This window comes from Megalops cyprinoides, chromosome 8 (assembly GCF_013368585.1).
Source record: "Megalops cyprinoides isolate fMegCyp1 chromosome 8, fMegCyp1.pri, whole genome shotgun sequence".
In the NCBI taxonomy this organism is placed as follows: domain Eukaryota; kingdom Metazoa; phylum Chordata; class Actinopteri; order Elopiformes; family Megalopidae; genus Megalops; species Megalops cyprinoides.
Genome location: NC_050590.1, coordinates 22,826,564 through 22,843,366, shown reverse-complemented (window position 1 = coordinate 22,843,366; position 16,803 = coordinate 22,826,564). Strand labels below are relative to the sequence as shown.

At 39.6% G+C, this 16,803-nt stretch overlaps 1 protein-coding gene across 2 annotated transcripts in view; it reads right to left on the bottom strand.

Moving 5' to 3' along the window:
* The window catches only part of dgkza (diacylglycerol kinase, zeta a), a 78,260-nt gene that overhangs the window by 30,897 nt on the left and 30,560 nt on the right, over nt 1–16,803 (bottom strand). For both annotated transcript variants that reach the window (XM_036534506.1, XM_036534505.1), the window contains exons 15-26: nt 14,676–14,789; nt 14,052–14,192; nt 12,659–12,737; nt 12,214–12,269; nt 12,048–12,110; nt 11,116–11,189; nt 10,272–10,383; nt 9,752–9,951; nt 6,426–6,526; nt 3,801–3,880; nt 3,035–3,079; nt 1,376–1,445 (exon numbers count right to left, since the gene is read on the bottom strand). In XM_036534506.1, the coding sequence (XP_036390399.1) occupies nt 1,376–1,445; nt 3,035–3,079; nt 3,801–3,880; nt 6,426–6,526; nt 9,752–9,951; nt 10,272–10,383; nt 11,116–11,189; nt 12,048–12,110; nt 12,214–12,269; nt 12,659–12,737; nt 14,052–14,192; nt 14,676–14,789 (1,135 nt within the window). The remainder of the gene's footprint in view (nt 1–1,375; nt 1,446–3,034; nt 3,080–3,800; nt 3,881–6,425; nt 6,527–9,751; nt 9,952–10,271; nt 10,384–11,115; nt 11,190–12,047; nt 12,111–12,213; nt 12,270–12,658; nt 12,738–14,051; nt 14,193–14,675; nt 14,790–16,803) is intronic.

Genomic DNA, 16,803 nt, shown 5'->3' with positions numbered 1-16,803 from the left:
AAATGTGAAAAAAAGCTCTGAATTTTTCATGAAATTTGACATCCTAAAAACATTTACCATCAAAGAGAATATTTAGTGTTTCTTAGGACCTGTTACTATAGTCTTCTGATGAAAAAGGCATCCTGTTTCCACTGATGGTCTACAACAGGGGAAGAGCACCATGCCCATTAAGAACTGTGTTAAAACTGGGTCAAGATTTATAAGCACAGTACATTCCAATTAATTGGTGGTTTCATTTAGACCTATAATCAGCAGCAACTGTTCATCCATTTTTTGTTCATCAATTGTTCATCAAATTTAGGTAATCCATATATGAGAATGAACCAGAAGCAGACCCCTGTTTTTAGTCTTTTTTTTATGAAATTTGGTATCTAAACTAATGAAAGATGAAATTAGTCAATTATTAAACAGAGTTTGTGAATATGTTGGTTCAAGTCTGTTTTGCTAGGTTGTCATTGTATTCAGTCTAGCTTTTAAATAAAAATTGTGATTGTTGGTTTAATTTGGTTTACTTTAATTGAAATAGCAGATCTAATTTCATACTATCAGCAGTGCTGTTGATGTTATGAAAAATGCAATTTCTAAAGTGTTGCTTAAATTTCATGGTGCTTGGTTTAATTAAATTGAATTATAGAGACCAAAAATCTCAAACACTAAACCTAGGAACGGTAGGTTTGCTCTGATGCAACACTGATAGAAACTGATCAAAGTGTGAACTAGAAAGTTGTTCTCTTGCCAAGATCTCCACAGGAAAGTAAAAGTGAATATATGTCACACCTCTCTAATACCATGGTCCTGTAAATCTCTCAATGCAGATTTTTGTTGACATGTTTTTACTGTTAAAAAAAACTCCTTCCTGTTGACATTCTAAGAGCATATCCTAGTATATCACGTTTACCAGACTAACAATAGTCTAATAGGCTCCTTTTTGGCCTTTTTATCCTTTATGTTGAATCTAAGGTATTGCCTGTTGACACTCCATTCACTGCATTCACAGGTCCAGTCAACTCACAGTAACCATCTCTGTGAGAATCTTACATGGAACTCTAGGATTTGAGGAATGGTGATTTTGACACTACACCAAACACCATTTGTTGAGAGCCCACATGCTATTTCCGCATGTGAAATAGTCTACATGCTTGACATATACTGTAATGCCAGGAAGTTTTTATGTGTCAACAACTATGTGATGGGGTACTAGACACAGGACTAACCATCTGTGAGTTTTTTCTTGCTTCTGTGAGGAATAAACTCATGTATGCTTCAATGGGAAAAAAAACATGTGAGGCCTGAGACCACAAGCAACGCGGAAAGGACAAGAGGAATTGTAGTTTACTAAACATAAATGACTGCATTCTTGGGGGGTGGTACTTACAGTCCAGAAAACACCACTTTGGTGAGAGCTTCTGCGAGGATAGGGTTTTAGATTTTGCCCCGTCACCCTCCTGAGAAAAAAAGAGCAACAAGATTAGTTCTACAGTAACCTACTCTACAAGCTAATCAGTGATGAGATAGGAAACCCCATTTTGTCTCTTATTGGTTCTTCAATCCAAGAGTTTCTCATAAAATGTCTTCCTATTTTTGCTGGATGTGAGTGAGACAGTCAGCGCTTTGGTCTGGTATTTTGCCATGGTTTGAATGAAGGGCAAAGTGCTTCATACCACAGAAAACGTCTAGGTATTCTTCTGGTATCTAATCCCCTGGGCTCAGTTTGCTGGGCAGCTTTAAATACAACCCCATTTTGGCTGCTTTCAGCCACAAAATTCTTGTAGAGGCTAGACAAGTCTGTAAATCAGATTTTAAATGAAAAAGGCTCAAAATTGGTTAATTGGTCAATAAAAATACAAACAGAAACAATTGAGTGGCAATGATGGAGTGGCATTTCACATTTTAATTTCAGTTACAATAGAATTTGTTCAACTTTTCTACATCTGTGTGATGCACGTTGCACATTCTTTCCATCTGCTGAAATCATCTTCTAGTGTTCCTGAATGTTGACTCTTCCAGTTTTTGCCCTGAAGACTTTACAGCTAAGAGGAGTGGAAACTGGGCTTTGTGACTAATGGACTGAGAATTATTTTACCCTCAGAACAGGATTCTTCCCCTGATTTAGGACTAAACTGAGCTAAACAGGCCACCCTCAAGGAGTAAAAGCCTCTTTTCTTCAATGTTATTGCAGTATAAGCTTTACATTGACAGGAAGTGCAGAGATGTCTACACAAGGCCAGACTGTAAACATGAAGTGGTATATTTTTTCTTGTGTCTTTGTTCAGAATGACAGAGAACCTTGGAACATGGACAACAGCGGTAACAGCTTCAAACTAAGCCATAAATCTCATTTCTCATTTCAGGCAGGGCTCCCACCCTCCCCATGCTGTTTGATTCAACAATATCACAGACACTGCCACCATGCATGCACTGTGATACACTGCAAAAACATGCTCATCACAACACAACAAGCACACACTATGCCAAACAGAACTGCAGGACAAGAAGAAACACTCCTCCTGGTGGTCACTCCACAGAGGCAGGGAGAAACTGTGGCCTTTGAGCAATACAATAAAGTTCATGAAGAAAAAGCTGACATTTGTACTTGGCTTGGTGATGTCACTGAGGATTTAGGCAAGAGCATCTAGGAGAGTTTTATGGGGTGTTCTTTGGTGTTGTTTATGTTTTTTTCAAGGGAGACAGGAAGTATCAGCATCTGCTTGTACCCCTGTCTCCCTTTAATTGTGTAATTGCAATACAGTTTTCAGCTGTTACAGCAAATGTTAATAATTACAGTATAAGAGGAAACAGGCCAGGTCTTAAAGCTGAGATGAACTGGGCACAACAACTGCAAACTGCAAGTCGCTGAGTGAGGTGATGATGAAAACCTTCGATTCAAATATGTTGTTCCAAATGTAGAAGCTATGTTTTTTTAATTAATTTAGTTTAGCCATGATTCACATTAATTTTGTCCAGATGCAGTACTGTTGTGAGGGGACCTGTTCCCCACAGTGACACACACTCCGTGCCTAGCTAGTTTACACACCTGGAGCACCAGTCGCTGAAAGGACGGGTGAAAGGTGATGAAGTCCTGTGAAAGAGTGCCACATTATGAACCCAAAGTAGACCTAACAGTCTGAATTTCACACAGATCTCTGTACAAACAGACCCCTGAGAATCACATTGGTATGCATTGGTAACTAGAGAATTACCTGATGTGATTTAGAAAAGTCAATAATGTACAAATGTAAAGCAGCACAGTGTGACTTCATTGTCCTCCAAAATAATTATCATCATACAATTTTCCTGACATATGTGGGATTTAAAAATAAGAGTAGGTATTCTTAAAATCAAAAAAGAAGGATGTAGTGTTCAGGAACGTAATAAAGAGATAATATAATGAGAAATAAAGAGAAATAAAATGATCAGTTGATGGCACAGCTGTTAAACAGCCTGGGCCCTTTAATCGTACACAGATTTCACGCACTATTTAATGCATTTTACATTCTATTAAAACCAATGTGGAAGAGGGTGGGGGTGCACAAAACAAGTGAGCTGAGCTCTGTGGCAAAATTCCAGCCCTCCAATTACATTTGGAGCTGCATCTCCTGTTCTGAAATCATAGAGATAGGATTGGTGGAGATCTGTCAAGAAGAGCAATGCGCCAGGCTGGTGATACAGTAGTTTGGCATCAGTGTCTCATTCTGTCTGCCCCCCCACCCCCCCACCACCCCCCCCCACACACACACACACACACACACACACACACACACACACACACATCCATCTCATATTCTCCCTCACACCTTTACCTCTTGTAGCCTCTCAATGTGAGAACGGCATGTTTCCAGATCGCTGTCTCCTGGGACAACAATAAGGCCCAATGGGATTGCTATGAGAGATGGGAGGAGAAACAGAATACCATTAGAGCATGTTAGACAGAGACCTGGACAAAATTTCTGACCCATCAAACAAATTAACGTTCTACAGTTTCACAATATTACAAATACACAGACATTGTGAAGCTAAAGAAAGCATCTCTGTTGTTGTTCATAACAGATGGCTGAGGAAAAGCTGTAGTCAGTGTATTTACCTGTAATACCCACCATCAACCTTGTTAGGTAAAGGCTGAACAAGCCATTAAATCACTACAGATGAAGGGCAAACCCAAAATGATTACTAAATTATGACTCAACAACAATTCAAGGATAATCAATGCTCGGTTATGCTTTCAGTGTTGATGTTTTCAATGGAATTACAAGTTGCTGTCACAGTCACAAATTTGATAAATTAAACATAAATGTACATTACAAATATATTGAACATTTCATTAGAACTGGACAGTCATTATTGAATGAAGCGTGAATGGTCTGTTTCATATTTATGAATTAAAATTGCTGTCTAAACAGTGCCTCCAAGTTTCCCAGGCAGAGAGCTGGCTGACTTCTTCACTGAAGAATGAACTGTTGCCTAGCAACAGCGGAATAGGCAGCTTCTAATTCAATTCAGCTTTTCCCTGTTCTATGTTTGTTCTTTTGCTGTTCTTTCTCAGGGTCTGTAATGTTCTCTAAGCTCGCATCATACATTAAGGAAATTACAGAACAGGCAAGATATTGCACATTTTAGCCTTTTAGCCAATATTTTGCAGAAATGAAAAGCTTAGCAAAGTCTTCTTTAGAAGGCTTGAAGCCTATGTAAGGACTACTACACACTAAACTGTTCATTGTTCATGGACTGTCCATGGGACCTTCATTTTAGCTAACATGTAAATTCTAATAATCGCTCTTAATTTGGGTGTCTCTACACTGAACGAAGTTGTGGTGTTTCATTTACAGGCACACTAATAGAAACTACCTGCCTCAGATAGTGACAACCATTTTGGCACCATTTGTTTCCTTGCAATTCTAATTAAACTGAAAATCTTAGTAAATACTGTGCACATATGTGAACATTTGTCTGGGGTTATAATATTTTTGGAAAAAGGCTGACCAGTTCTTTTTTTTCATAATTTGCGAAATAAATGCATATGCAGACCCATCTACACAATTTTGCTTGTGGGGACACCTAGTGTTTAGGTGCTTACTGCTTTGGCCCGTGATAATTGCTACATGGTGTATTTTCGAGGGAACATTTATCTTTGTGCTGTTTTTGTACATCTCCTAATTACAATACGCATCCAAATTCTCGTAAGATGATGAACAATAATCTTTGGGGGAACCAATTATCATTGAAGTGGCATGATTGGTGTCTAAATGCTGTTGTTTAAAAAAGTCAAATTTGAAAGGAAGTGAGAAAAATAGTCTCCTCTGGCATCTCCAAGAACATTTCACTGATGCAAAAAAACTTTAGAGCTGCATCAGTTTGAGGAGGTTACTGTTATATGCTAATGCACAGTAAGGGCAGCAAGCTTCAAAGTCCAAACTAAACAAAAGCCGTGTGTGTCGCTTGAGAAAAATACAAACAAATCAACACTACATTGCTTCTGGGCAAAGAACAAGCTGTCTGGAACGCTGTTGTGAAAAGTTTGGTAGCATATAACAGTTTGCAATCTAGCTTCACTGTATCAAAGAGAAGGAGGAATTAGGGGGTGTGGGGGCATGCCAGTTTAGTAAGGATATTCCCTTATTGTCCTGGAACAGGTACAATACAAAAAAATCATGCTGCTGACAGAGAGTCTCAGGGCCCTGGGCATCAATTAGAGGTAGGGAAGAGATATTTAGCAATTAAACTTCACATCTACGACATCTGGGCAGTTATACAGTGCTGCTTTCTGTACACCAAACCAACAGCTGCAGAAAAGGTGTGACGACAGTCCAGCTAGGATGCATCCCCTGGCACTAAGGAATGCAAGGTGCCCAAACTCTGTGCTGCAAAGTGCCACATAAATCAAAGAGACTTCCTTGTCCAGACCAAATTGGTCAGGATAATTAATGTTTATGTTATTTATTCAGTAGTCTGGGCTGAGCAGGGTCCTTCAACAATTGATACATATTTTGTATTAATTTATGCCTGACAGTGACACAATGACAAGGAGTAACACATTCCCAGCAGAGGCTCAGAACCAGCTTAATCTTCACAGGCAGATAAGCAGTGTAATTTGTAATTTCTGGCTTAAACAGACTGTTCTGATTGTACAGGGACGATCTTACTTAGGCATTCAGATTAACATTTGCTCTAGTGATAGGATTCACCCACCCACTCAGGTCAAGTTAGGTCAGGTAATTGTAAGAAAAATGCCTCAAAGACCACCAGCATGAAAATAGACCTGATAGAAAAAACAGTGAAACAATGACATTTTCAGGCCACAGGATTGCAAGTTTTAAACAAAATTAATATAGCATTTCCATGTGTCAGCCTTTTTAGGGTATGAACTACTGTTTTTAACAATGAGGCTTTATTTGTGAGGTGATGGGGCATGTCAGAGCAAGCATACTTACAGGCCTCCTTCAGCTTCTCCTTGTCGTAATGTAATGCCTCGTAGTCGTGCATGCTGATGCGGTTGACACGTATCCGAAGCCTCTCAGGAATGGGTTGTTGGCTGTGGGAAGACAAGAGAAAGGAGCTTCCAATGATCATGGTCTGGAATTCCACTTATGTCTTGATTTGAGGACACATTTTGTGGATCAGTAGGAAACAGTCTCATCTTTATTCAGGAGAAAGTGAGCTGTTGTCCTTAGATGGAGTTTTAGATTATTTTTAGGTTATCTTGATGCGCTCTGCTACTTGGAATGTACATGGCATGGTCAACATAGTCTGTTATCTCATAGAGTCAACAAAATAATGTCTTTCAGAGGTTTCTGAAAAGCTGTAAATTAGAAACATAAAAATTTGCAAAACGCAGACAGGGTTTTTTATGTTGTTGATTTATGAATTGAATTCAAATGAATTTGGATGAATGAATCCAAATCCATTGTACAATCTGTTTTGAAAGAAAGATCTTTATCTCTGCATGATAAATGCTCCCAGACTGATATATTTCTCAACACATTGAATGGTTGATATTTGTTTAGTAACAAATTGGCGTAAAGGGCCGGTGGAGAAGTCACAGTGAGGATGATAAACCTACAGCTACTTCTAGAGACCCTTGGCCAATGAAAGCAGATGTCTTTGTTTATTAATGTGGATTTGTCAGCCAATTGCATCTTTCTGTTTATGCAAGGCAAGTGTCCACAGATTTATGCTGGAATGTGGTTGGTGGATGGATGAGTCATGCAGTGGTGACTGATGAACAGAAGAGACTGGGGCATCAGCATCAGCATATTAGGGGGGCACTTTCACCACCATTAATAAAAGAGACAACTGGAGCATCCACAACTGTTAATTAACCAGTGCTCATGTCTTCTAGATCAATCCACCACCCACAACTGCAGCTCACATACAGAATCAGTAAATATGTCCTTTGTGGCCCTTAGACAATAAATCTTACTGTAAATGTGGGTGCAATGACTTACATACACTTAACGGACTGTGTAGCAATGAGGTAAATTTTATTAACATGTAGACTAGCATCGTTGCCAACAGTGTCCTACCCAGAATACACTAGCACGTGAACGTCATCTCTTGCAGACAGAGATGGTTGTCAAGGTAACCATCAACACAGTCTTCACTGACGATCCAAACAATAGCATGCCTCATTGTTTAAACAGCTCTTCTAGCAATCATCATGTATGGAAGGTTTTTCAGAAATCAACAAAAAATGAGTTTTCACTCATTTTTTGTCTCAGCCAGAATTCATTTTAATTTTAATTTTAAATCAATCAATTTAATTTTTTATCTTGAATAAGATAGTGTTTCATTTCATTGAGGATGTGGCTTAAAAACCAACTTGAGAGCACAGAACTTTTTCATGTTGCCCATAAATTCAAGCCACTGTCGATCATCACAGTTACAAACTCTGTAAATACTGTTTATATTTGATGCTATTTACTAGTGAAAGAGTATATTGATATTAATATTATATCAATGTAATGTATTAAATTATTTCATACAGCAGGACAGTTTTACATGGCAGTTATGAAGTTACTGACATTCAATATGATATTTGTAAGGGGTCAAGGTAGATGTCTACAATAGTCTGGCTATTTTTAAGAGACTACTTTGGGAGGGGTCATCCCTTCTGTGAATGACACAATGGATCCAAAGCATTGGCCCTCTCAAAGCTGTTATTCAAAACTAACTAGTCCCATGACTACGGCTCTGCAATCTGAGGTGACTGAGTTTTATTGCCTGCTATTCAGTCCTTCTACAGCAAGATGCCAATACAGCTTCCTCATGAGGCCACCTGTTAAGCAATTAATCTTCCCATTTTGCTAATCATCTTAATTATTCATGAAATGATCACTAAACTGTGCAATAATGTCACAGACTGCACCAAACCCATTATGTTTGGTCTTTCTTTACCTTATTAATCACAGTTTAATAAACAATCAGCTACGCTGTTATGAGCGGCTACCATAAGACATAATAGATTTCAACTGAATTACAAGCACTTCAATGGGTAAATTACCTAATGGTTGCAAGATATCTATAAAAACTTCAAGGCCATCAATCTCCAGAGTGGCCACCAATGAAAACCTTGGCCTATGAAGCTTCCTGTGTCAATAATTTTGAAAATTAAGAAGAAACAAATTATAGTCCCTTTACTGAGGAAAAAATACAAGGCTACTATTTTTTAACCAAACTTCAACAGTACATGTTGTCTTCTGAAAAGGAAAATTGGCTTTTGAAGTGAAGAACAAAGAGTGTGACTGTGGAATTTTCCTCTGCAGTGAAATTTGTCTGTCTCCCTTCTACTAATTTCAGTTTTTCATAGAAAATTTGTTTTCATCAAAAGGCCAGCTGTTAATAAGGGACATCTACATTGCCTGAAGAGGTAGACATGTATGAAACTAGTAACAGTGCACAATCGCAATAAAAATATATATTTTTTAAATCTGGGAAAATACTGAAAATCTGGCCATTTCAAACAATCAGTTGTTTAGAAAACATTTCATTTTGACCTCAGCCCACAGGGAATGCAAGTGGCAACATCACAGTGTTTTTTTTATTCATATCAATAAAAGGCTGCAATAAAAGTAGGTTCCGTGGTAGTAAAATAACTAAGGATTAGAAATTTGATGGTGACTTTGAGGGGAACATAAGTGCTGATTTTCCTTGTCCACAGGGATTAGGCTGTTAGTTCCTCACAGCTTGCAGACATGTCTTTGTCAGCATTTTGGGCACCCCATGAGTCTAATAAATCCAGGCCTGTCTGGCCTGTCAGTCTCACACAAGAGCGTGCCACTTAAATCACTCAGCAAGAAATTAACCTGTGACCTTGGCTTCGCCTGAGTACCCTTATTTACACAAAGGGAAACCTTTTCCATATCACTTGCTGAATCTAACATGATCACAAATGTAAGATTGATGTAAAATGTGAGATAGCTTACATATGCAGTTCTGAGCAATGACAGTAAACGTCCTGTAATATTTTACTTTTCTCCCACCTTCTCTCCCTAAATGATGCAAAATGACAAGCTTCAGTCAGTTCATCAAACTACCTTAAAAAGCTTGACACCATTAAGATCATTTGCAGTCTATTTACCACGAGATAATGCTCTCATTTCTAGTTCATTACTTCCCTGCAAAGTTCTGTAATTGACTTGCTCTGATAACCTTATTGTTATTTCATCCTGTTGTATAGTGTGGCTGTACAACACACTGAATGCTATTGTTATTTGTAGTGATGCAGCAGGGAGAGCTACAGAGCCACAGAGCTACTCACTCATTGAGAAGGGGGATGGAGGTCCTCCTTTTGGTCTTCTGCACCATGTTGGCCTGGTTCCTCAAAGAGATACGAATGATGGAGGGGGCCAGCTTGCAAGGCTCTCCATCCACTTGCATGGGGATAGACTTAGAAGTGGTGAGGGTCACCTCTCGACACTGGTTCAGTCTCTCACCATGACCTCCGACCTGTAGCGTTGCCTAGAGTATCAAGGAAGGATCATATAGAACACAGCCACAACTAAGAAGCAAATGAAGAAATCTCAATTTTACAACTTGTGATACTCTAAAGGTTTCATACTTTAAAAACAGTGTGGGATGAATGTCTTTGCAACTGCTATCTTAAATGACCTGCATCAGCACTTTTTTTGCTGGCTTAAATATTAGTGCTCTGTGACTAAGTTAATAACACCAGAATAACAGAATAACACCAATGCAGACAAAAAGTATGTAGAATTGACTTCTGTATTGCATACTCCCAAACACAGCCATTGATTTCATGCAAGTGCCCAGACACATACCAAAGAGGTCATGGTGAATCCAATGACTTCAATACAGCCATCATCGTGCCTCTGAGGCTCAAAGTCATGGTGCTCACTGGGGTTGCCCCAGGGCATCGTGCCGGCACAGTACCTACAGAACAAAAGCATGAATACTGTCAACGGTATAGCGGTGGTATGTGGAAACATAATGAAAACTGCAGATTGATGACCATCATCTTGAATCAGCTACATTACCATATGTCTGGGAATGCATCTGGTCATTACCTAAATATTTCCAATATTCAGATGCCCCAACTTAAACAATTACCAACTTAATCAATTTAATCAGCTTTGATCGTCAAGACAAGAAAGAGAAATGAAGGTTTACATAAGTATAATAAGTAAGTAAACATATTTTACTTGAGGAGGCACATTAACCTCACCTACTCGCTGAGTAGCAACTCAGAAAAAAAACACAATTTACTGTTATTGCTCTGAAGAAAAATGGGTGTTTAATTTTACTGATATTTATCTTTATATTTATTTTCATTTTATTTTGTCAAAAAAATTAAATTCCTTTCTTTGTAAGTTTAGAGCAACTGAAATGTACTTGTTCAAGAGGTCTGCAGCAGTGTCAAATCAAGTATTTGCACTGTCCACTACCCTCCCCTATCTGATCCACAATGCTGTGCTTTCTCTGCTCTGCATGACCCCCTAAATGCTGCTGAACCAGTCCTTATAGTGACAATGTGATCATCTTAGACAGGGCAGTAAGCCCTCTTTAAGAAAATAATATAGGCATTATAAGGAACCCATGAATAGCAAGCACAGCAATGTAAAATCTATTTCACCGTGGATGTTCTACAACTATGGTTCTGCTTACCTGGGAATGTTGAGGAATACGAGGCATTGAAGCTTGAGGTCCTGAACCTTTGAGGTGAGATCCGTGCCATCACACTAATGAGGACCAAATCAAACAGACAGGAAGGAGGGTTACACACAGACACCTCAGAGGTGAAGAGATTTCCACACTTCACTGCAGAAGCAGCTTGGTAATTGACTGCCGGCAGTAGGTTCGGAGTGTTTAACAAGCTTTAGCCGAATAACTGAATGAGCGAGGTGGGTCACTGTAGGTGATGAGGTGGTCCATTTAACCAGTGATGCAATGATACAATGCCAAGAGCTGTGCCCAGCACAAAAAAATGTATCATATTCACAGTGTATTGTTACAGAAATCTAATCTGGATTTAAAACTCTCCCAATATGTAACTTTTTGATTATAGTTATAGACTGTTGTTCTTCCTCTCTACAGGGAAGACTTACAAGAACAACAGTCTTGATAGATTGAAAATACAATGGATGGAGAATAAAGGACAGGGCTAACAATGCTTAAAAATGTATAGGTCATCACTGTGAGCTGACAGCAATGTAAAATTACCCTTCCAAAGACTTCACATGGTCAAAATATTGCTAAGGACAACATGAGTCCTCCAGGATTTGGGTGAAATCTGAACAATTCTGCTGGAGACTTAGGAAGTGTTCATGCAATGGCCCAATAGAACAAAGAGTCCATCACCACAAATGTGCATGCCATCCTTGGACAAATCCCTGCAGTTTTGAGTATGCAGAGTTAATCAGAGTGGACTTAAGAGATGGGTGACACTCATGTGATTTTTGGTCCTTGTCTAGCCTCCTCACCTTTTGTGGACTTTTAAACCTAAAACCTCACAACACCGATTTCTGGCTCACGGTTGAACTATCACATGGCATTGGATCAGGATAGGGCCTCTCACATAGTGGGGTCATTCTACTCACCACGACTTTGATGTGTTTCGCCAAGTCTTTGGAGCTGCCCATCAGGAAATCTGAGAAGGCAGTCTGGAGACAGAGCAGTGCAGACAAGGTGACCAATGAGTGGCAGAGTCACAGGAGAGAAAGAGAGATTCATCTTTGGCCGCTTTGCTGTTACAGTGTTACTCACCCCAGCATAGAACATCTTATTTCGGAATCGGCTGTTGAATTTCTCAGGGTTGGCCTCTGAGGGACAGGAGAGAGACACCATTTCAGATAATGTCATCTGCTTTGATTCATATTTCAATAACCCTGTCAAATGTGTTGGCCATGGCGCAGAGATCTGTCAAATGCAGAAATGACAGTGGGCCATACCAGAACGGATGTGGGAAAACAGACTATCAAATGAGACCTTTACCCAGGAATGAAATCATTATAAACTGGAAAGGTAATCCCACTCATTACCTGAATTTAATCCGGAAGAGCAACCATTTTTTGTATAGACTGTCATACTATAATGTAAACCCTACTGAACATCAATGACTGGGAGACGTTGATCTTATATTGAAATTCAGCTAATGTAGCAGCTGTTACCATTACGGAAATTTACATGAAGGCAGGTTTTTAGAACAAACCTCGGGACTCATGGAACTCCAATGTCACGTGTGCGTCAAAACCAAGGCTGAAGTAGTTGTTGAATACATCAAGGGGAAGCTAGAAGGGAAAGCAGATGCAGGTTGTAATGTCATAAAAAACATACACAATGGTAATTTTCTCTGCAAATTGGTAGGGATGAGGTTGCAGTACAGTACTTCCATTAGAAAATTTGCATGCTTTCTGCTCTCCCTTAGATTTAGTTTGGATTTAATCTGCATGACACAATGCCATCAAGATAATATGTGTTTTAATGAGATGGCAAAACTACTGTTGGGAATCATTTTAATTATGGCTAAGCTTACAGTGAATCAGGACAGGCGGCCTGAAAAGTAATGCTATACTTATCACCCTGCTATACGCCTGAATGTCAGCTTCTTGTGGCAGTATCCCTGCAGCTTGCCCTGTATTTCATAATAATGATAATAGAAACTGTCAAACAATACAAGCCCCTCATTTTGAGCTCATCAGCCTACTTCTTGTTGCTCATCTCTAGCTGTGTTGATCCAATCTGGGATGACATGTTATTAATTGCAGGTCTGTGGGGAGTCAACTGCATGCCAAGAGAAATCTTGGCCACTATTATCCCCCCCCCCCCCCCCCCCCCACCCCCTGACACATCAGCCAGAAGGCCAGGGTCTCAACCCCACCCCCACCTCCAATTCCCTCCAACCTACCAATCTCATCAAATGCACACACACACATCAGGAGCACTATAATCATGGACACAGTATACCCTTTGCACCTAATGTCGCAGGGACCTGACTACTGGGCCCATCATGACAGCACTATCTCCAATAGTGATACCCTAGTGACAGCGATTCTATGACTACGGAGGGCCTCATCATCTTCTCATTTCTCTTGCAGGCTACTGATAAGGCTTATCACTAGACACAGATATTAAGCCATTTCCTGACATTCTGGGCCTGGGTTATTAAGTCCCTCTTTTTAGACACTGACTCCCAGGCTCCAGTCTGGCACAGCAGGTCAGTGGAGTATATCCTATGGAAAATGGAACCCAGAAGAAATTGGACTCACCAAGTAGATATTCTTTATGTCATTGCTGGATGAAAGACTATTTGGTATGCCTAGTTTCAGCTGTAGCAAGACTTTACCAGGGTATAATTTCAAAATGAATTTATTTTATTTTTCTAAAAAACTTAAGTTCAAAATAGATATTTAAGTAAAAAAAATAAGAGTAGTGTTGAGTATTTGTCAGTACTCTTCCAAGAAAGTCCATTTGTTTTTACTAGTATGATTTGAGATATGGCTCAGGGGTACTAAATTGAATTTGCTCGCTTACATGACACTTAAAGCAGAGCACACTTCACATGACGCTTCACCACACACCACACTGGGCAGGATCAAACTCACCTTGTCTGTCTGCTGTTCATCCTTCTCTTCCTGATTGGCTTCCAGGTTAGGTTCCACTATGAGGTTCCAGCGGTCCAGCTGGACAATATTCCCATCCTCCACATGGGAGAGGATTTTGGACACTGGCTCATCCGTGTACCCCTGAGAAAGGAACTCACCATTATTGACCCCACATGGTACCACAGGAACACATTTCATAAGACCACTAGAACTACAGCTCATATAGCAATTTAGTCATTACCAGCTTTAAAAAGAAGGCCCTTAATGATCTTTATTCTTCTGTGCACTTCAATGCAAAATGCATTAAATGTATTTTCAATATGCACGTAAGCAAAACCATGATTTGTTGATTATCCATGTAATGCCTATGTTTTGTATCAAAATTAAAAGAGATCGTTTAATGAAACCAGTCATTTTAAGCAATGCCTCAAGACCACTGAGAGTTATGTTTAAAGAATCATTTCAAATGACTACATTTACACTATTACAAGACTATGTCTGTGGTCCCTAAAGCAAAGTGGGCTAATATACAATGGTCACTCCATGACACTGACAGGTCCAGCAAATATCCACAGAACATTCTGAACAAAGCCTTGCATGAGTGATTTTGGCCAGGGCACTCACCCCACCCCAGTTGAGGGTCCTGGCCAGGTCATTCCCAGTCCCCAAGGGAAGTACAGCCACCGCAGGCTGTGGGTTCAATTGTAGCTGGTCCAGAGTAGAAAGGATCCAGCCCACCTGCAGCACAACCAAAGGAGAGTGACATCATATAGCTTACACCACACCACAACTCTCATTTCTAATAGTGTGTCTAACACTGTGTTAAGCACTGCTAAAAAGACAGGGAGGATATGGTGAGAAGAGATAAAAGATAAAAAGCAGCTGTATGAATGTAAGGTACTATCAGAGTGGACATGAAATTCAGAGAAATTAATTTTGTATCATTGTATGTTTACACTGTATTTTGTAAACTGCATATTCATATTAGTATGAATATTAAATTTCTTCTCAGTAATGCCTAGGCCACACAAAACATCCCCTTAAAAAAACCTCCCCAGTGACTTCACCTCTTTATAGGAAGGTGAAGTCACAAAGGAACAGCAGCAATGGAGCAGAATATTCTGGGAAGTTCGTTACACCATTCTTGCTCCATCCCACTGTCAACACTGTTAGTACTGTCCTGGGTGAATAATACTTGACTGAGTGTTAAAATCCTGTATCCCCCTGTAGTATCACCAGGGGGATATGTACCCTCTGATCAGCTTGTGTGTTGCAGGATGAGCATCTAACACAGAGTGGTACACATAACAGCTGTGCCAAAGGGACACCTCTGCTGCTCCAAAATGATCTCATCATCATGAGAGATACCTCAACCTTCACCCACATATGTTCCAGGATGACGATTTATGAGCATTGCTTCAACCTCTTGTCCCAGAAAAATGATGACTCATACCAATTCAAAGGACTGATCTGCCTCTCTGCTGTCAATTCCACCACCCCACTTCCTCATGCATTATCGCTTATGTTGAGTATATCACTATCTGTCCCCATCCCATTAACCACCTGCAGGTCACTTGCAAGCTTCAAGCACTTGTGGTAGAGGAACCTGTGCAGGGGGAGTGACATGTGTAAATCACATTCGATTTGAGATCTGTCCATGCATCTGTGCAGAAGACACCACCTGGCTTGGGTTACATTAATTACTCCGAACACATACGTCACATTTTATGTTCCTTCAGAGTTCATGGCTGTTAACACGCAGTGATAGGGTCAGAAGGTCAGAGGAGTAATAAACCTGCCACTCGAGTTAGAGTGCTTTTCTCTAGTGGAGAATATCTGTTAACAAACATCATTCTAGGAATTTTACCAGCTGGGTATAATCATAACTGCAGAGTAAACATTTAACCATAGACAAAATGCATATTCATCTATATCTGGTCTGGCTAATGTAATACAACCAAGACACCAGAAACACTGTAAAATATCTCTTTAGATGCATCATCAGATAACATATGAGTTTTAATGAATCGTATCGAGCTGTAGTGATACAGAATAATGACTTTAATTGGGCTCAGTCTAGAAGAACAATGTAATGGATTACTGGACAGCATTAAGTCTTCCAAGACAGTTCCAGGGCTCAGGCCTTCGTCAACCTTTATGGGAAAATATTTCACCTGCTCACCACCTATATTATTCTAAATCTGCACAGCAATGACTAGTGTTTCATAGCATTAATATGAGTAGTGTTAAAAACATTACTCATCCTTGCACAGTTCCCTGAGGCAAGGCCTCTGTAAGGGTTCAAGGATAGTGAACTACCATGATTCTGAATCCTTCCGGAAGACCCAGGGAGGATTATGAATGTCTACTGAAGTTTAAAGAAGGTAATAGCCTTTGCTTTGAATATGTCACAACGTGCAAGCAGAAAGAATCAGGGGGAAAGCAGTGTCAACATTTCTACAAACACTGAAAAATAAATTACATGGTGTTCTGGATGATCCAAGGGTCTATTCTTAATCAAATCATTTACTATCCAACTGGAAATAAACATAGAAACAAAACATTGTTTTATTGTATTGTTTTTTATTATTAGTTTTTTTTTAAAACAATCCCCTTTAGTTTGATGAAAATTGATGAAAAGGGATCATCAGTATATTAATTTGAAGCCAGAAGTCTTTGCTTTCAACCCTGGAATGTTGAGATGTGAAGAAGTGGACAGGAAGAGTTCAGCCAAACTCCAATCAAAAGGACT